The following is a 21283-nucleotide window of genomic DNA, read 5'->3' on the forward strand; positions in this document are numbered from 1 at the left end:
TTTTGAGAGGCAAAATAATGTGGTGGACAGTGATAAAAATCTATATTCCCTTCACATCCACAATAACAAATGGATTTTTGGTTTATCTAGGGATCCAGTGAAGCAGGAAGCCTTCTGTTCATGGCTACATTGACTAGCTGTCAGTTAGTGATGGGAAAGCTAGGCTGTGTATGAAGCACGGTGGCTGAAAATCTTACTAGCAGAACGTCAGTAAGAGGAGGCTTTCCCTGTTCCACAAAGAGGCATCAGTTGATCAGAGTAAATGTGTTCCTTTCTCCTGCAGCATCTGCAATTCAGGCATTTATTCTGATATATTTGTGTCTTAGAGTAAGTTCCATTCTTGACTTGCACATCAAACAGTGCATCTCCTGAACATAAAAAATAGTTACATCTGTTCTGTGTGGCTACAAAATTGCTATTATTACAGGTGCATCAATTTTAGATTTCCTCATTAAATATTAAAATATTTCCTACTGTGTTTCACAAGAAAGTTTACTCCACTTCCACTGTCTTCCTTTTACAATTCCTGTGCTATGTCTAATGCTCTCCAAATTTTGCTGAGAAGTGTTCTCTTAAGAACCAGACTTTCATTTCACCACTGCAGAACAGAAGGCAAGTTATTGCAGTGTAAAGCACATAATGTCTTAAATCATGTAGCCAAGCTACTGGGGAATAATTTGTAATTATTTTAGAGTACTAACTGAAGTCAGAAATTTGCTTGAACATAATTTTGTCTTGCCTGGAAATCTACATGCACTGTTGTAGATGTCAACAAAGCTCATATAGAAGCAACATCCTAGAGGTTCCTCAGATAATCTTGTTATATTTTCCTCATTGTACTGCAGAATTCACGTGGTGATGCTGCAATTGAGCTTCTAATTGCATTTGCTCACCCTGTGTCCTCCATGTCTCCCACGAACATCTTGTTTTTCAAAGAATTGTAATTTTAGTAAAGAAGCAATAATTTGAATTACCCTTACCTTTTGAAATGCAAAATATTATTTCCATCGAGTTTTATTTTCTAATCTTTATAGGCAGGTGGATCTCTTTGGCCTAGGTAAGCTGTTGTGAAACTTCAAACCTCATGCTGCATCATCGTATAATGTTTGATTTGCTTTATGCTTTTGTTTGCAGTTTGGGGAGTTTCTTTCTATCTCAGAAACTCTCTGAGTCTCTTTTTCTCCTGTTGCCTCTTTCAGTGTTATCCTAGACTTTGTCATGTAGTTGATAAACTTCAATTCCATGTTTCTAGCAATTTCAAATAATACTGTACTAGTACTATGGATCATTGCAATGGATAATACCTAAAAAATCGCAACTTTATACTCCAAGCCTAGGATGCTGGTTTACTATTCCTATTGAAGTGGTGACTTCAGTGTCTGAGGCAGGATCGCTGTAGCTTGGAAAGTCCTCTGCTGATATATAGAAGTACAAAGGACATTTTTTTGAGAGGGCTACAGAGGCAGTTTCTTGAGAGAGAGAGAAGAAGTCTCTCTTGAATGCCCAGGAATATCCTCCTTGAGACATAAGGAGGGGAGTCATTGTCTTCCCCTGGAAAATCCTGTTGAAAGTAAATATCCTAGAGTCAGAATTATTTTTTTTTTTCATACAAAAAATGTGAATCCTCCTTAATATTGCCATGTGCAGGCGAGGTCTAACTACTGCTCTTTTACCTAACTCTGATGAGGCCAGGGAGGGTTGCAATTTAGAGGTTGTGGAGTTTTAATGGATATACTTTATAACATTTATAGGTGCTTACCTAGTTGGAACATCACAATGTTTGCAAATTCATCTACTGCACTCATAATGCTGTACAAGAGCTGTGGTGGCTCCCGCCATGTGAGGTCATCAGAAGCCTGCTTCGTATTTAAAGAGATAGGGCACAGTATGTAGTAGATGTCTTGGAGGTTCAGGAGGTCAATTCTATTAAGTGGAGTAACCCAAAGTATTGAGGTTACTCATAGAATTTTATTGTTATTGGATTAAGGCCAGAAAAACAGATTCTATCGCTGAGCTGTAATGTATCACAGACTTGCACTGAGATTGAATTGCCTAAATGCAAATGTAGCGGCTTTTACCACAGACTTACGCTGTATAAAACTTCTCTAATCACTCTGGTAGAAGCATCCTGGTGTATTCTGTATTCCAACCAGAAGCTTCTTGGCTCTCCGTAAGCTTCTGTGGGGTTGCTTCAGAAGAATATTAACATTGTGGGACAGGCAACGAAGATGAAAACTTCCAGGAGAGGAAGAAAGTACAAAGAGCTTCTCAATATCTAGGAGTAACAGACTATTGTCTAAACAGACACCGTTTTGGCAAAGCTAAAACAAATACAGTGTGCTGCCTGCTTAGACATGCATTTTCATCTTAGTGTATCCATGTCATAAACTTGTTATTTTATGTCTTTTATTTTTAATGTGGTCTTACAACAGTGAAGCCAGTATTAATCAGTTTGGAGACAAAGTATTTACTTCCCAAATATGTCCCCCTCTGCTAAACTCAAAAAAAAAACCAAAAAAACCCCACCTGCATCCTTTTATTTTTAATTTATCAATTATTTTTTTTAGTCATGTCAATGTTTTCCACATTGACAAATGTACTAATTTTTATTGCTTGGCAGCACCTGCAGACTGACGAAGGACATCCCAGTAGTAATCCAAACTAAAATAGAATTAAAGCAGAAATAGAATGTATTAAAAAAAGAGAAAGTTTAAAAAAGTCTCCATTGCAAATTCCAGGTTTATTTCTCTTTTTAAATAGTTCATGACTTACATAATGATCCTAGCACCGAATATGCAGTTGAATGCTTTTCTTCAGTTTTTCTATTCTAATTTTTCTGGCCTCTGGGAGCATCAAACAGATTGTAAACTACCAAGACATTGATTTTGAAGTAATTTGTCACAATTCTTCACACTGAAAAAGAAAAAGAAGTATCTTAAAGAAATGAAATATAATTCCTTTGTAAAGGAATGAGAGCATATGTAATTTATTTTAAATATGAAGCTACAGTTTTACATATATTAAAGACCAAAATATTATTTATGTGAATCATCTGAGCAGTCTTTTTATGGATTGTGACGGTGTGAGTTTAAGTAAAACTCCGTAATTTCTAAGCTGGAAGAAAAGCGCTGGTTTTATCTCATACACCAAATGCTGCATTTTGAGAGCCACAGAACTTTGTAGTAGGCTTAAAAAACCGTTCAGAAATACAGTATTAAACAAAATCACCACAAGGGCTTGGCTGAGTCATTACATAATATTTATAATAACCTTGGCCAAGATTCCTTTTGAGAATTCTGAGACAGCTATTTTTAGAGAAATTTGTGTAGTGATGCAATCCTTCATGAAATAATTAGCTTAAAGTCCATTTTTAGAATATCTCGGGAGATTTTGGTAAGAGCAGAAGACACTGCTATGTTACTGATTCATTCTGAACTTGGATACTGCGAGAAAATTTCCCAGTTGCCTCTTTTCACTTTTGGGATATAGAGCCAAAAGTGTAAGTGGAATTGGCCAAAATACAAGGTCTTCTAACTCCTTGAGAGCATTTTATTTTTCTTCTCAAAACATGAAATCAGAAACCTTTCCAGTGTTTTCAAGACTGCAGGTGTACTGAATACTCTGGCCAGAGGCAAAGCTGGTGTTTGGCTGTATTCTCTAGTCCATTAGTTCACCACTCTATATTTCATCACAGGAACATATTGCTAATGAAACAACAAGAGTGAGAAACAATCGAGGAATTTTAAATATCTGTGTAACCACAATTTCTCAGCAAATTAACCAATAGCAACATTTTCTCCTGCATGCAATGCCTGGAATTATTTACTAATTAACATCCAAATATTTCAAAGAACTTTTTCAGCAGCAAAGGTATAAAATGGAATTGAAGACAGTCTGTTGCATTACATATACTGTTCTAGTTAAGTACATCAAAGGTAGTGCCTACGTGATATTACGTGATATTAATGTGGTGACATCAAGTACTCAAGAATAACAAAATACCCTCAGTTATATTTTCCCTGCTAGATTTTTCAGGTGTACTGCATTGTGTATTTTATGATCTTGACAGTGTTTATATTACTGTATAAGAAAAAGAATAGGATTAGAAGTTGTGATAGTGATTATTCTGACAGCCCAAAACATTTTTCTGCCAAACTGTGCATTAATCATTTGCATTTAAGTCCCCTAATGTTTGTTGTTTAAGTCCCCTAAATGTGGGAACAATAAAGTCCTTCAATGATTTCTTATGGTATCTGTGGAAATTATCATCTGTAGACCTTGTGATCAGTAACACTGTCCTGGTACTTTGTTGGTTCTTGATCACTATTGCTTCTGTTTCTGATGTCAGACTAAGTTAACGTTTCTGATTTCCTTGAATTTTACAGGTGGCGATATTGTAGGAGCACAGAATACTACATTATTATTATTATTATTACTGTTGTTATTATACCTACAGGTTTGCTTCAGAGAGAGATTTATTGTACTGTTGAGTCTAAATGTTACTGCACAGTAAATAGAATCCATGTTATGAAGCCAGTCACATGGGTACTGCAGACATTGTGCTATGTTTTTTTTTACCCTTCTGTTTATAGTGTTTACTCTCACTCATAATACTGGTCTTGCTCAAGCTTTAAGCACCTAGCTGAACAAAGGAGTAGTCTGAGACCCTTAAGTTTCAGGAGGTTTGTTACAGTTATGCTACACAGGTTCTTTGTTTTATTTGGGGCCGGTAAGAATAGGTGTTCTATAATAATAACTTCCTATATCGAACTCTCGTATGAGGAAAATCAGTCTGGTTATTTTTTCCTTAAAAATTCTCAGGCAATGTAGCAAAATGGCTGTTGATCTCTGATTTTCAGTGTGTCTGTTCAGACTCCATTGACATCAGTACAAGCAGCCCATGCGTTCAATGGCCTTAAATTTATTGACTATCTTAAAAATCCTTGTAGCTTATAATTTTCTACTAATTAAAAATATCCTAAGGCAGTATCTCTGCATGTCTTGACACTGTGTTTTATTCTCTTCATTTTTAACCTGAATTTTGAATCTGTATTTTTGCATTATCTATAATTCTTAATTTTATTAATGACAAGCATCTTAGAAGCACAAGGAGGAGAGATGAGTGTAAGTGTGAATCAGCAGTGACCTCTCCCTATAGCTTAACACAGCAAGCTCCATATAGCACAAGGCAAGAAAGAGAATGTGTGTGTGTGTGGGCTAATAGCCTTTGCCTGATCAAATTAGTTAATTCAGAAGAAATGTTCTGTGTCGGGAAAATGCTGAAGATATTGGCAGTGCTCACACAACACTTCTCACATATTCTTCGTAAGATTTGACAATTTATATTATAAAAGATGAAGGACTCGGGTCATAACTTGATATGGCATCACTTTTTCCTCTTTATGCTCTTAGGAATCTAAATTCTTTTGGATGAATGGTATTTTTACACAAACATTTTCCAATGAGAGGGGCTTTTTTTTTTGCCATGTAGCCTATAGCAGTCAGGCCCTGATGGCATCACAGGCCTGGTACAGAAGTCCTCTACTGCTTTGTAGTTGGTCGATCTGCTTTAAAATCTGTTTCTGTTTGTTCTCCGTTCAAAGCATTAATTCTTGAAGAATTTATGTCATATCTTAAACACGGCCATGTGTAATGGTACCCTTTTTCACTGGAGATAACCTCATGAATTTACACTAGAACCTCTCAATAGCTATAGCTGTTATAACACACATTGTTCGGACAAACGGTTTAACTCCACTGAGACTGAAAATCGGAAATGGAAATATTAGGTAGTGAAGATATAAAATAATTTATATATTGACACTGGAACTTTTGTAATTTTTGATGTGGCTGCCTCTATAGGTGAAAATGGGTATTAAGTATCTCAGATAAGAATCGTGAATTACCTCCATTATACAAATGAGTGAACACCCAAGTCAAAAAGTTTTTCTCCATGAGACATTTTTGAAACAAGTCCTTAAGTTCTACTACAAAGTACCCCATGATAATAAAGCTAAATATAGTTTAACACTTGATCTCAAGTACAGTGCTAAGTAGGCAAGTATTAAAAAATATTGAAAAAATTGGGTGTCAAATTTTTCTGCTCCAGTGATGGTGGATAAAACATCGTTTCTACAAGTTAGCATCAAACAATAGGTAAGGTGACTCTGCAAGGCATATGAAGACAGTGTTGTGATGTTATCTCCATTTCGGTCTATACTCCAATATACCATCCATGTGTTGAAATTTATGTGGGTTTTATCAATTTTTATTGCATACAGTGGAAAAAATGTAGTCATTGCAGCTTAGGCTATATTTTGTATATGATACACATGAGAGAACTGGGCTTTGTAATGAAATTGCAGAAATTGCAGCTGAAATGAACTATTCAGACACTAAAGATGATGAAAAAGACAATCAGTTCTACTAACCAGGGATTTGCAGTTTCAAAGGTCGTGTTTAGCTACTGCAGTTTCTGATTCATGTCTGGTTTTAAATAATTATTACAGGGAAGTATCTTTTTAATGAGTTATTTCCTGTTGTAAACAAAAGGAAAAAAACAGAGAACCTTACTTCTCACGTTGCTTGTCTGCATTTAGTAGGACCTGTCCTGAGATATCCTCAGGCAGCTACTGTTTTAGAGCTTTAATTATGCTTTTTAACCCATTTCTTTGTGTCTATGTTCTTACATACTTCTATGTAATTACCAAGTTTAGTAGTAGGACTCAGACAAATACTTTTAGCATGACTTTAGCCTATACATTACTGAGTATGCTGTATTATTACAAGATATTTCCTGTGCTTCCAGCCATACTTTTAATTCACAGAACTTAAAAAGACTTCAAAAACACAAACTCTAAATGCAGAGACCGCAACTAAACGGTCTGATAGACCATGTTCAAACTTTGTTCAGTCACAAGTGTCAGGAAAGTTGAAATTTGGCCTTAGTACTTCAGATAAGTGTCTACTTGGCACTTGAAACTGCTGCCTGTCTCAGTCTGCCAAGTGTCTAATATTCCAGCTGGTGTTTCTGAGAGTATTATCCGTCAGCTTGTGAAGAGGGAGACTTACTATGAGCTCTAACTTTGAGGATAAGTTAGTCACATTTTGTAATCTTGCAAAGCAGCAGGTGTAATGGTTGTTAATATCAGTTAAGTAGTACTCTAATTAAAAAGAATTTATTTATTTTTATATATATATATATATATATATATATAAAACTTTTATGCTCATGGTCAACACTAAATTATCAGATCCAAGTCTTTGAAAAGATCATCACTGGAAGCTGCTTTCCTTTGCTGCACAGGGGTTAGCATATCTAATTTGACTAGGAAATGCTGTTGTATTTCACCTGGGAGGAAGATTGCATTTCATGAAAACTTGGAAAATACTCTACTGTTTTTCAGTCCCTAATCTCTGTCCTGTGAAACAGGGAGGGGGGGTGGTGCGGGTGGTGGTGGTGCAGACGTGACCTGAAGAAGTGTTCTGATTACATGCATGTTACAAATTATAAGAACTGTAAGATTTTAATGTAAAACATAATATGAATTAACTTTATAACTAGATATAGAGGGAAAAAATTTATGTGCTTTCTTGGCATAAAAACTTTACTGTGTTATTTCATATGCAACAGTTGTATCATTAATGAGGTAAAAAATAAAGAGCTAAATGAGGAGTAGCCACATTTTTCTTCAATAAGCTATCACGCACACTTTTAGCCTGCATGTATCCTGTCTCTCACACTTTCCAAGACAAGTCATACACTATAACAGGAAAAGAAAAACATGCTTATTAGCCCATTTGGAATTTTAACAAGGAAAAAATTAATTGTTTTCTTCAATGGAGGCAGGGAAAAAAGCAGAAAAAACTGTGTTAAAATACAGTTAATAGTAAGAATATAAGAAGAGATTGCATTATAGGGATGTTATAAAAAGAAAATGCATAATTAAAGCACTCAGTAAAACATAACTCTGCCCCATAGTGATGCATTCCAACACCCACAGGGTTATGATTATGATAGTTATTTAGCATCTGGAGCTTCTAGTTACTTACCATACTCTATGTTTTTTGTTATCTTTTGGTTACTGATGAGTGCTTGCAAACTTACAGTCTTCATAACTTTTTTTTCTATTGGAATTTTCTTCGTGTCTAAAAATTCACTGCAGAAGCAACAAAAAATCCTGAATTTAATATTATCATATATTTCTAACAGTTGAAGACAAGAGTATAATTTATTTTGGAAATGATTAGCATTATATTGCTAGTATTATGCTGTTAGAAGTGACATGAATAATTAACATAAAGTAGTGCAAGCTCTGGAATACTTTGAAGCATAAGTATTTTGAAGTATATTGAAGAATACTGAAGTCTACTTTTTCCATGCAGTTCTAGTATTGGCAAAAGATGCTTCAGAGCAAGCCACAAGTCCTCCTGTCAAAACTATAGCTGGTGGATATATTTTAACAATTTGTCTCATTTAATCATGTGTTGATTCCAGAATTGTGCTACAATTTAAAAGAATTGGGAGCAGTCTCATGGTTAGGCTTTTTAAAAATAATATCCTTGGAATTATCATTCTTGCTTCAGCTGGATAATTAATGAACCAGTCCTCAAAACTATCTATCAAGAAGTTTAAGCAAAAGAAGTTTCAATTGAAACTTTGCAATGGAATTTCTCTTAAATCTCTTTTCTAGATGGCAAATTAAGCTCACTATTTGGTTTGTTATCAAATCACTTATGGAGGATGCTTGTATCTCTAGTAAGCTTGAAATACTCAAATAGTGTGGAACTGAATGACAGTGATGTGGAACCATGTTTCTTAGAGCCTTCAAGGTTGGAACTTCAACTTGTTATTTTTGATCTCAGAAAAATATTTAATGATGATCAGACAACAGAAGTGAAACAAATGGAAACTTGTTGAATAGTTAAAAAAAAAAAAAAAAGGCGGCAGTGGACTTGATCATATTCTAGAAATACAGGCTTTACATGGCATTTAATTTTAATTCTCAGTGTAGCCTGTGATGACTTATTTAGTCTTAGAAGTTACCATAAGGGCTACTTAGAAACAGAGGATTCTGTGTTGCATTCTGAAATGCCTTTTTTACCTACTTTTCAAGACTGTCTTCCTCTGTTACAGAAGCATAACAATCTACATTGTGGAATATTTTGTATTTTTTAATGAACAAATATATTCTGTTTTTGTAAAGTCTTCATTTCATGCAAACTGTTATGGTCCTTTAATAGGATGAGAGTGACGAATGAAATTTGGGGAACTTTAAGGATGTTTGAGGCCAAGTACAGGATTTGTTGTCCAGTATTTAATTAACTCTAACTTATCAAATAACAAATCATCTATAAATTGTATTCTGGGGCAGTTAGCAACTTTCATGTTGTGCAGCAGTAGAAATGATAAGAAATACTTCACTTGTCTTCAGACAATAACAGTTTTCAAAAAATATGTAAAAATATTGTTCTGACATAGAAACTTTTTTTTATTTGAAGAGACTTAAGTACAGAGCTGGCTTAATTAGCAAACATTGTGTTAACCCTCAGCTAATGGAATTCAGGGCTGAAGCACTGGATTCATACTGGAAAACCAACTGCAGTTACACATGCTTTCATTAAAACCAGGTTAATTCCACTCCATTTATGCAGCTTGGTGCACTATATAGCCTTAAGCACACCATTTTTTAAGATCCTTACCTTCTGGATTTCAAAGTTAAAAAAATATTTGTGTTTTCTAAAATTGTCTTAGAATTTATTATATAAAATGTTGGTAAAATTCAGGAAGACTAAACGTCTGCCACATGAAGATCTCAGTGTGCTTTGTGGAAATATTAGCTTGCTTATCTTAAAAAACTGAGATTGCAAGAAAGAGAGGTTCTCTGTCTTTGAAGACAACAGGAGGCTGTTGCAGAATCAAAGCTAGAGTATGAGTATCTAGATTTTAATTCGATGCTTTTATAATTAGACCACAGGGTATCTCCAGGATAGCTTGTAGACCTTATATCATCATCTCTCCCATATTATATCAGGAAAAATCCTACGCTATTGGAAGTGAATATTCCAGAAATGTTTCGAATTCCATTTAGTGAAAAGATTGAGAAGAAAATCCAAAGGAAAGTAATAGCTATTGAATCGTATTACACCTATGTCCCAGAGCAACAAATCCTACTATTTTTCCTCATTTGAACCTCATTCATGAGAGTTTCGTTGTTAACTTGATCCAGATGACAGATCAAAGCATAGTTCCCTATTGCCACCTTGCTAAAATATTTTTTAAAAGACAGTTTTAATATTACAGTTTTACAGTTACAGATTGCTGTTAAGCTATTTTGTCTGTTACCAGTCAATCAAAGTTTCATTTCACTCCAGTAGATCCTTACTTAAACTCAACAGAATTTTAGGAGGATAAGAAATATCTGTCAGTTTTCTTACAGTGCTAGATCATAAATTCTTTGGTAAATTGTTTAAAAATTTTGTTACACATACCATTTGTGACCTTGACAGCTTAGCAAATAGTGATATTGTATGATCAGAGACAACTGTTTCAAGCCCTAAGGGTTAATATACCTGTGCACCCAGATTTGAACTGCTTTTAATTCCTCTATCATTCCTTTATTTCAAAGTGGATTCAGTATTTATTGAACGTAGTCAATAAATGTAAAGCAAAAATATCTGAGAACTGTTTATGCCAAAACTAATAAGCCTATACATGATTTGTAGGAGATGCAGTTAATTAATTGTTGCATCTTACAAGTTAACATTTTTTTCTTTCCTAGTATAAATCCAAATTAAAACCTGCTCCTTCTCAGCTGTAGGCCTGGTGTTCATCAGGCTTTTCAAAAAGAAGTTGGCATGATAATTTTGTTGTCAGAGTTGTGGCTATGAATATTTTGAGAAAACCCATTTTCAGGAAAACTGTATCAATAATAACAGTTTTGAGAGGAAAATGTGAATAAAATTTTGAACTATATGACTTTCAGATATGGAGTGATTCATGCAGATGAGTTATGATGCAAATTAGGTATTGCACAGTTTCCATGCATGTACAATCATCATTCTAATTTTCATGAATTTCACATTCAAAACCAAGCTTTCCGATCATCCAGAAAAGTCCTACTGAATAATCTGTCGTGCTTTCAAAAGGAGTGTAGAAATTATGTTGGATGTTCTTGAATAGGAAATTTTCAAGGATGCTGAAGATGTTGCAGGGTACGATGGCATTGCCAAGTCAGTAGGTGGAATTTTTCCCTCGCAGTCAGTACTGAGACGGTGTCCTGATGTGGGACTCGGACCAGGAGGATTTACTGTCTGTCTGATAAACCAACGTCCTAAAGTGTATATGCCTTTCTGTGTGTTTGTGCTTGTGCTTCTGTGTAGGTGTCGGGGTGTGAAGCCCTGGGGTCCTGAATGAATTCCAACGTGGTTAATTAATTTCTTCCTCAAACAAAAATATACCTGGCATTTGAAAGCCTACTAATGATTCAAAGAGTTAGCAAGGGAAGCAAACAAGTAATGTTACAGATTTTTGTTTAGAAAGACCTGGAAAGGATTGTATTGTTCCTCTGGATGGCTTTAATTTTGTTCCTCCTCAGAAATCCTCCTGTTCAATCCTTATCAAAATTCCTGCCTCTAAAAGTTTGAAGTCATACCGTGTTTTGTACTTCCGAAGTCGAAGCTAAGCATACCTGGAACGTGCAGTTCAGTGTGGAAGGATAGCACTCTGGCAGTAGCTAAAGCAGACAAGCAGAATCTCAGAATCCTATTAGTTATCATTGTGAAGATAAAACCAAAGAAAACTTTCAAAAATAATATTTTGCAAATTATTTAGCTTCATTTTAAGAAATTAACGACAATCGTAAGTCAGGTAAAAGTTTGGATGATAATCACTTGAGTGGAAAATAGATTCTCATTTCACATTTATATATTTTGCTTTCAGAGCAGGCACACTAAAGGAAGCCCACTACAGCATTAACATTTCTTTGTGCACATTTTACTGCAATCTGGCATCCAAAAGGAAGAAACATTAGAAGTGGTTTATTTATATTTCAGCACCAAATTAGAAAGATGACATCATTCATTTACAGTTCTTATCCCATGACATGTCTAATCCCCAACACCTCATTACAGGGGACACTTTTAGGATTGCATATATCATCTTGTTTAACTTTTGCATTCTTTTATGGAATACGGTTGAAAGGTAGGAAATTTAAGGCTGTTCATTGATAAGAAAATAAACTAATAAAATGTTAGGAGCTTCCCCAAAGAGGCAGGATATTACAGTGTTTACAGTAAGTGGGTTATTATTTGTCTATTAATTCATCATCTTTTCCACTCTTTTGTGCTAAAGGCCTTCCTATTTGTATCGAAAGACAAACAGACCAACTATGATGACTCAGATTGAGTTGATCTTTTGGCAGAATCAGTAGAAATTCATAACTGAAATCCATACAGCTATATGCTTACATATTCTTATCCAGGAAGGAGAAAATGAAATGGCTCCAACTGTGCAGAAAATACTGTCAAAAATTGTGAAATGACAATAAATAGCGCCAGTGCAATTCCTGTTCAACAGAGCGCACCACTTGACCTGTGGAGACATTTATTCTGTAACACACTGAGAAGATGCTCTTTCAGTGCTCTAGAGATGCTCAGAAAGAACCTGACAGTGGCTAAAGTATGTGCACATCCGATCTGTGGTTGTTCCTCTGTCTTTTTATTGTGGTTGCCTTAAGGTTTTGTTTTGGTTGGTTGATTGGTTTTACTTGACCTGAGTACATGTTCCCTCCTGTAACATAGCTTTCTGTGATCCTGCTAATGGACATCATGTGAAGTGCCTGAGAAGCATTGTGACATTTCAAAAAAACATTAATTGCTAAAAAGACACATCAGGATTTCCTGTGATCCCTGTGTTTCATAGTTTTCTTTGTATTAGATTTTGTTAGACTTCAAATATTGTGTGATACGAATATTTAATTTGCCTTTTTTTTCCCAAATCTCTTTTCTACTTTACAAAAAACATTAAAATTGTGGAATTCAATAGCAATCTCTGAATTTTTGCATTTGCTGTTAAAATATACTTACTAGTGAAATTTTCCTAATGGAGATTAGATCCAGTCTGTGTATTTCATGGTGTGGAATAGTTGTAACAGTGATAAAGAGCAGTGATGTATCTTGTTATCTTGTGGTGACATAGATTTTATTACCTGTACACAGCAGTAGCTGAAGCACTGAACTTTTTTTCAACATAGATATCTAAACTTTCATTCAGTAACGTGTCAAGTTCTGTAATCACTTATTTCTCTATGTGCCCTTCTCTGTATCTGTTAATTTTCAGATCCTTTTAACTTACTGTTTATCAGGGTGATTCTGGTGTATAGTTAGAATAATTAAGCAAAAACAGAGCTTTTAGCATAACTATTCAAGTTTGTTGTTGACGTGCCTCAGTAGCTAACTGTAAATATTTGAAGTACACTTAATATTTCTTTCAGTGAGATTTTACAAGTTAAATGGCAAGCTAAAATAATAGATGGGGGAAAAAATAGGAAATGGTTCTAAAACAGTAGATTTGGAAAAGCTGCCACCCTTCAAATGCAACATCCTAGATCATACCCTTTTCTGACTTTGTACGATTCTACTCGTGTGAAAACTGAGACAGAATATGTGCTCACATTGTTATCTTTTTCTATTTGTTTCCTTTTATTTGTTAGCCAACAGTCCAGACTTCTATTGTTAGATCCTTAAAGCTAAAAAAAAAAAAAAAACCAACCAAAAAAAGAGAGCTAAGAAAAAGCTAAGATCTATCTAAAACAGTTAAGAGTAATATATTCCAGCATGTAATATAATTGTTTCACTTTACATCTTAAACAGACACAAAACAGAATGAAACTGATGGCAGATAACTACGATGATGACCATCACCACTACCACCACCATCACCACCACCACCATCATCGATCTCCTGGGAGACCACAACACTCCAACCACAGACCCTCTCCAGATCAGGTTTGTCACCTCTTTTTTTCACCCTCAGTTTTATAATTTTACTATTTTGATATTTCAAGGTAAAATAAATATTCCATAGAAATAATAAGCAAGTGATGTGTTCTTCGAACTGAAACTAATAGCTCTCATATTTATTTGCATCCCTGAAACAATTTAAACATTTTGGCTTTTTATCTGGTGTCTTACATTCTTCTTCCTATCTTTATAAGCTTTGCAGCTATCTTCAGCATGTCATAACACAACTTTTTCAGTAGAAAATCAGTGAAAAAGTTTGGCATAGTTTTTTGTTTATTTAAATAAATTAATAATCAGTATTGAAGAATCTTGCGCAGCAGTTCTCTTTGGCAACTTGTAAACTAATGATTCTAAACTGGTTTAGAAAATACCTTTATGATGAAGCTTTCAAACGACAGATATAGCTTAAAAATCAAGAGTGATGCATTTTTTACTAGGTAATACTAAACCAAATTCCAGAGATGTTTTGTTTTTAAAAATGCTTACTGATTCACTACTATTCTTCTTAGAATATTATTCTTCTTAGTCTTGTGTTTCAGAAGTGGCAAATAACTGTCCTAATAACATGGTCGCCTAATTTATGTTAATTGACCATGTTAGCATTGTAACTTTTCTACTCCACCCAGGTTTAAAAAACATCCATAAGCCCAACACTGTTTTGATTTTGTAAATTTCAATATTTGTTTACAAATAAATACAGTTTTCCAACCACAGTTAAAAAAACCCCCAAAACAAAACCCCAACTCATTTGGTTTTATTGATAATATTTTAGAATATTAAAGACAAAATTAAAATGCAAAAATATTAAAACAAGTTTACCGTCGCAGTTTTAAATTAATATTTGTACTGTATGTTTGGAATGAGAAGGTTGTGTTGTTCTGTGGTTTATTAGCATTCCAACACTGTCTTTTGGACTACTTTAATATGGTTTTTCAGATAAAGTTGATGTCAGTAGGCAGAAATTTGCTAAGTGTCCAGTGTTGCAGCTCAGTACTTCTGGTTCATAGACAACTGGGTGAAGCAGACACCTTGACTGAAAATTTATTGTTTTGATGTTTGAAACAGATGTTTCCAAACAGAAAATGCTGTGCCTTTTGTTTCTGGAAAGCTTAAAGTCCAGATCCACCAAAAATAAAGTATCTGCTTTAATTTTGTAGTTCTACTATTGAAAATAATGTTATAGCATTGCTATAGCTATTAGTAATAATATTGAAGTTATTAGTTATAGCTCATTATCATTTTAAAGTTGTAATATTGAAAATAATAAATTCTTTAATCATTATGTAATTACATAAAATATATATTGTAGTTGTATATATACACAGTATTTCAAATTATAGTGACGACTTTATCTCACCCTTCTGACAGCAAACATGTTTTCATAACTGTTTTCTGAGGTGTCTGCATCTGATACTGTTAAAAATTTGTTATGGTAAAAAATAGTACGTGTACATACATGCCTGTATGTGTATGGAATGCTAAACCACAAGAAATACAAATGAAAGAAGCTAAGGTGTAGTAGATGAAATTTCAAGAAGCAAACTTCTTATTTTAAAATTAAAACATACATGCTGCCAGCGTGCCATGTGTCTCCAGCTGATACTGGGTGTCACTCTTCCATTTCAAATGACGGCGTTTAGTAAGTGGAGAGTTTGTCAGCTATGGATGGAGTCTGGCCTGAAGATGACTGAAATGTTACGATAGACTTTTTTTCACTATATGACTCTTCAGCCTTCTACAATGAGTGAGAGTTGAAACCTGCAGGAGTTTTAGGAGGAACTCAGTGACAGTAGGACGAGGAGAGAAGTTATCCATGTATATATTTATCTGGAGTAGGAAAAACAGTCTATAGAAGCAAGTAACTCTTTTTCAGGTAGAGAACCCCAGAGAAAATTAGAACATTGCTTTCATATGAAGAATCATTGTTTGATACTAAATTAGCTTGTAAGTTCATAATGTCTGGGTAGACGTAAAAGGGGAAAACATTGGTGAAGTTACAATGGGAGTGGTGGTGATATCTTACTTATCTCTTACTTAATCTGAAATAAGAGATAAAAAGTAAATAACACTTTTTTTACAATGATTAAATGTACTAAAGACAGGAAAGGGTAAGTATGAGAAAACTTAATTTCTTGAATAACAACCAAAAACCAAAACCTGGACAACAGAACATGGAATCCTTTGGGTTCTTGGAACATGCTTAAAACAACTTTTTCTTTCAGAAAGTGGAGAAGGGTAATAAGGACTTGCTGTCTTGGTTTTAGTTCCATTTCTGAGTAGCAGAGATAAGTTGGCTGAGTTTATAAAAGCAGGCAAAATTATCTGAAAAAAAGACCGTGAAATAAAAATTTTTGGCCTTGTGCAAGAAATAGAATGAGAAAAACAGAATTAAGGTAAGAGATGTGAAAAAAAGAGGTTACAACCTCTGTGTTACTGAAACTCAGACACTGGTTTAAACTAATTCAAGAAACCTGAACCTCTAAAGAAAATCTGAGGGACAAGAAAATGTACGAGAGATAACATTTAGTGAAGAAGGCGCTTTTCAATGCACAATAACAAGTTACTCAGGGAAGAGAACAGATAAGAAGCATAATGAAAGTATTTATCTTGAAGAACTTAAAACAGTTAAGAAATTATATGAATGATGCAAATGGCCAGAGTACTTAAAATACTACCTATTTTACTAATATTTACTAGTATTCGTAGTTTTACTCTGAACTATTTATGATTATATTCAACAACTCGGAAGCTCAAGATAGGCAAACACTGTTCTCATCTTTACAAATAAAATGTATGGGGACTTATGAATAACTTTATTTTAGACCCTAGAAAGTTATAGAATATATTATTAATCAGTGAATCAATAGAAAGCCAGTAGTCTTTCTACTGTTCCTTTTCAGTAGCTTGATGTCTGTATCGGATCTATCCGTCTCAGTGTATATCAGATCACCTTTTACCCGCTTCGCCCTTATCCTCTTTTCTTAATCATCAACTGGTGGTTCCTATCCTAGTCCAGAAAAACAATTTTTACATTACACTCTTGAAGATACGAGATTGTTTATCACTATGTACTCACTTTATTCTTGCACTCCTTCCTAGGTGACAGTTTTGGGCCACTCTCTAAAACAGAATGCAGGTCTAGATGGCTGTTACTTAGCATACCCATCCTATATTTAGTCTGCCTGTGTTTGTCAAGGACAAATTGTGTCAAGCAAATCTAATTTCCTTTAATGGGATTAACTGGCTTTGTGGCTAAATAAGAAAATGGTAGCTGTGACATACTTTGAATTCATAAGGCCTTTAACACTGTTCCATCACACCATATGTTTCTAATATGTAAGTAACATGTAAAGTGAAATGCATTACAATAATAAAAGCTACAGCTATAAATAATAATTTAATTCATTATGAAAACACCATGAGATGGGTGTGCAACTGGTACAAATAACATGCTACAGACAAATTTTCTGTTACTCGTGTCAGAGAAGGACCGTTACAGCAGGGTTCCAAAGAGGTCTGTCCTTTATCTGCTTCTGTGGAGTATCTTTTTAGAAAAACTATTTCATTGGTGAAATAGAAAAAAACATGAATATTGTTGATAATGAACCAAGCTGCAAGAAACTGAAGGCCTAGTAGGAGCAGTTAAACTACTCAATAAGATGCTTGCTGCTTCAGTCTCAATAAACTGCAGAGAAAGTTTAGAATAAATAATCTGAAATTCACTGAAGTCCATTTACAAGGGAGAAATCTCATGTACTGATGAGCCAATAGCATGGAAAAAGGAATCTGTATTACACAACGGAATACTAATTGCAGTGAAGTTGCATGTAATTCTGGGATGGATGTAATACTGAAAAAGAATCAGGAAGCAATTATTCCGTTCTGTCAAGCACCAGTGAGACTTCATGTGAAAGACTGTATACAGTTCTGATCACCATGCTTTAATAAATATAGAAAAATTAGGAAGGGATAAAAAGTGAGCAACAAGAATGATAGGAGTTTTAGAGAACCTGACCTATTAGGAAGGTTTGAAGAACTGGATTTGTTTAGTCTAGAAAGTACTAGAGGGGAGACATAAGTCTTCTAATACATAAAATGTTGTTGTAAAGAAAAGGATGATCAATTGTGTTCTAGTGCCTACTGGAGAAAGAGTAGGAGTGGTAAATTTAGTTTTACCAAGAATAACTAGGTTAGTCTCTTAACAAGAGAAAACTTTTCACTATGAGTTGAATTAATCTGTAAATGGAAAGAAAATGTGGACATTCTTTCATATAGATGCACTGGAAGTTCCTTTCTTGGCGTTTTTTAAGAACAGGTTAGATGAATATCTGTGGCACATAATAGCTTTATTTCATCTTGCGCTGGTGCACTGGGCTTGGAGTAGGTGTTCTGAAGTACAGCCATCCCTAAATGTCTGTGAACAATGGGTTAGTCCAGCAAATGTTTACGTGTAAAGCAAGCAACTAGGAGATCCATAGCAAAATCCTTGCTGAAATAATCTTTAAGAACAGTGCAGTCAATGATAATCATGAGTGAACTCTGGTCATTGCTTTAACTTACAGTTTTCAATCATGGATTTTATGTTATTTTTTCACTTTCTGTGTTATTTACCATTCCATACAGTATCCCTTTGTACAGCGACTTGACTGCCATGTGCCATAGAAACTTGTATTTCCTGGTCAATAGTGTATTACACATAAATTCTGGATATGTGGTTTTTAATGACTATAGTCCAGCATATTGCTAGTGGTTTGAAACCACAGAATAAACTGAGAAAATCATCATCACAGAATGGTTTGGGTTGGAAGGGACCTTAAAGCCCATCCAGTCCCACCCCCCTGCCCTGGGCAGGGCCACCTTCCACCAGCCCAGGTTGCCCAAAGCCCCGTCCAACCTGTCCCTGAACCCTTCCAGGGAGGGGGCAGCCACAGCTGCTCTGGGCAACCTCTGCCAGGGCCTCACCCCCCTCACAGTAAACAATTTCTTTCTTCAATCTAATCTAAGTCTACCCTTTTTCAGTTTAAAACAGTTATACCTCATCCTATCACTACACCTGCAAATCATTGGAGGGCATTTTTAATTTTGTAAGAAGACAAGAAAGTGGTGCATATTGTAACATAAATGCCATTTGATTTAGTGAATGCTAGGGAGGTTTTTTTGAATGTTTTCTCACAAATTCCGGAGAGAAAGAGACAGTTGAATGCACAGTGTTAATCTTGAAACATTTCTCATTTCTATGGATAATACTGGATTTTCTAATTTATATGCTACATTTATATGAACAAATATATGTTATATATGGCCGTAAAACTATGTACATGTGCATTTGAGTACATATTTGTAACAAGGAATGACACATTTCCCACTTACTGATGTAAAATACTGTATATATATGCTACTGTAAGTCTCTACTCCTTTTAAAGAGAATAGTGTACCACTAGTCTTGGAATTAAAAATACACACACATCCTGCTTGAAATATACATGCCTTTTACCTGGCGCTGTTCAGTGTGGGTAGCGATGTTTTAATGATCATGGGGTTTTTATAACCGTTACTCAATATCATAACCAGCTATGGGCAGCATGTGGCAGCATGGTTCTAGATGTACTACAGGATAGAATCTCTGACTTGTCTTGAAGGACCTAGTCGGGCACCTTTTTGCTGATGTAGTGGGTGTTTTTATGTCTTCTGGCTGCTGCTAGGGACCAAAGCCAATTTTCCAGCCACTTCTTGCCTTTATTCCCCCTTTTTTTTTCGCTCTTCTCTTTAGGGAGAGGTATAGGTAGGCAACCTTTTTAGTTCTTGTATGTCTGGACCTAAACTCTGGGGAAGATGTAAGAAAACTTCACAGGAAGACGCTAACTCTCCTCTGCCCATACACATGGTCATGTTACAGTGAATCATGATGTGTTCCCTAGTTATGTTGGTGCATGTGATTTTTATTTGATATGAATAAATTTATGGGGATTGAGTGCTGCCATGTCAATAACATTGCAATATTAACCATTTTTACTAGTCTTAAAACTTGGAAAAAAAGATAATTTTTCAGTTTTGCATTAAAATCTTAAATTTATTCTCTTCAGTTTTGGCTTGATAGTTGGCAATCTTTCTTAAATTCCACCTGGAAACATTTTGGCAGTCAGTGTGTATCCTGGAGTGTGGGTGTAATACTCCCAGCATGAAAATGAGCTTAATAAGCATTCTGTACTAGCTTCAGTTTCCAAGGAGTTGTAATATGTAGCCCCTTGTAGAGTGCATTACAGTAATCTAATCTGGATCATTGCATCCAAGATCTATCTGGAACAAAAAAACCCTGATGGCTAAATAAATTGGAACTTGAGATTTAGAAGCTGTCCTGCCCCACTGTGTAGACTTCATCACAAAGCCTACTGTCCAACTCCCTGCCTCTCTCTATTTCTCACCTTTACATACTTACTAGTTTTCCTGAAAAACTTTTTCTCTTGGCTTCAGCTGCTCACATGATCTTTCAGTTTTCTTCCTTGTATTGAAAATGTTTTGAAGGAAGCGCCTGTTTGTGCCGCACAAGTGACTGTGTGCTCTTGAAGCAAGTTTCTGTTACTGTTACAAAAGTTGATAGGAATCAGCGCATCCGTACTCCCTGTCACAGTTGCTTTACTGTACTGCAGTCATTTTGACAGTTTGCTCTTGCACTTTTAGTATCGTAGCATGCCTGTAAGTTAGTAACCAACAGGGAATTCTGTCTTGCTAACCACAAGTCTGGTCAAATTGAGACATCTCATTCCCTTTGTTTTTCTAATCTCAGAAGCCTTTCTGCCCCTCCACACTTGTAGCTGGATCTGACTTTCAGGCTCCATTCACCTACTATTAATTTTGGTGGGCATTTTACATTCCTTGCTGTTTCTGAAACAGTCCGTAACTTATTGGCTTGTATGACAGAACTCTAGGATGGTCTCCACGTAACAAAAAAGTCTTTTGCTATCACCCAGGACTGTCTTGTTTGAGTACCTGAGATTTTTAGGATGTGGTTCAAAGGTCCTAGGTTCAACTTGCTGTTTATGTTCTACATAATAAAAAACTGCACTTGATTATTTAAGTTAAAAGCAGCATCTCTGCATTAAAAAATGGATTTAGAAGTAGTTGTGATGACACGTATGTGTCTAGGATATACTCGAGTTAGTTTGGTGGCATTCTCAATAGGAAGTTACGCTATTTGAGAGGGCAGGTGGAAAAACTTGATTCTGCATCCACACAGTGGGAGACTGAAGGTATAACATCTAAA

The 21283-nt window shown here is 35.2% G+C and overlaps 1 protein-coding gene across 12 annotated transcripts in view; it reads left to right on the forward strand.

The window, feature by feature from the left end:
* The window catches only part of ERC2 (ELKS/RAB6-interacting/CAST family member 2), a 532940-nt gene that overhangs the window by 380893 nt on the left and 130764 nt on the right, over nucleotides 1–21283 (forward strand). For all 12 annotated transcript variants that reach the window (XR_003399297.1, XR_003399299.1, XR_003399301.1 and 9 more), the window contains one exon: nucleotides 13873–14007. Coding sequence is in view for 1 of the 12 variants with exons in the window: in XM_026857422.1 (XP_026713223.1) it covers nucleotides 13873–14007 (135 nt within the window). In the remaining 11 variants the exon portion in view is untranslated. The remainder of the gene's footprint in view (nucleotides 1–13872; nucleotides 14008–21283) is intronic.

This window comes from Athene cunicularia, assembly GCF_003259725.1.
Source record: "Athene cunicularia isolate RWA chromosome 12 unlocalized genomic scaffold, athCun1 chr12_part1, whole genome shotgun sequence".
NCBI classification, from domain to species: Eukaryota; Metazoa; Chordata; class Aves; order Strigiformes; family Strigidae; genus Athene; species Athene cunicularia.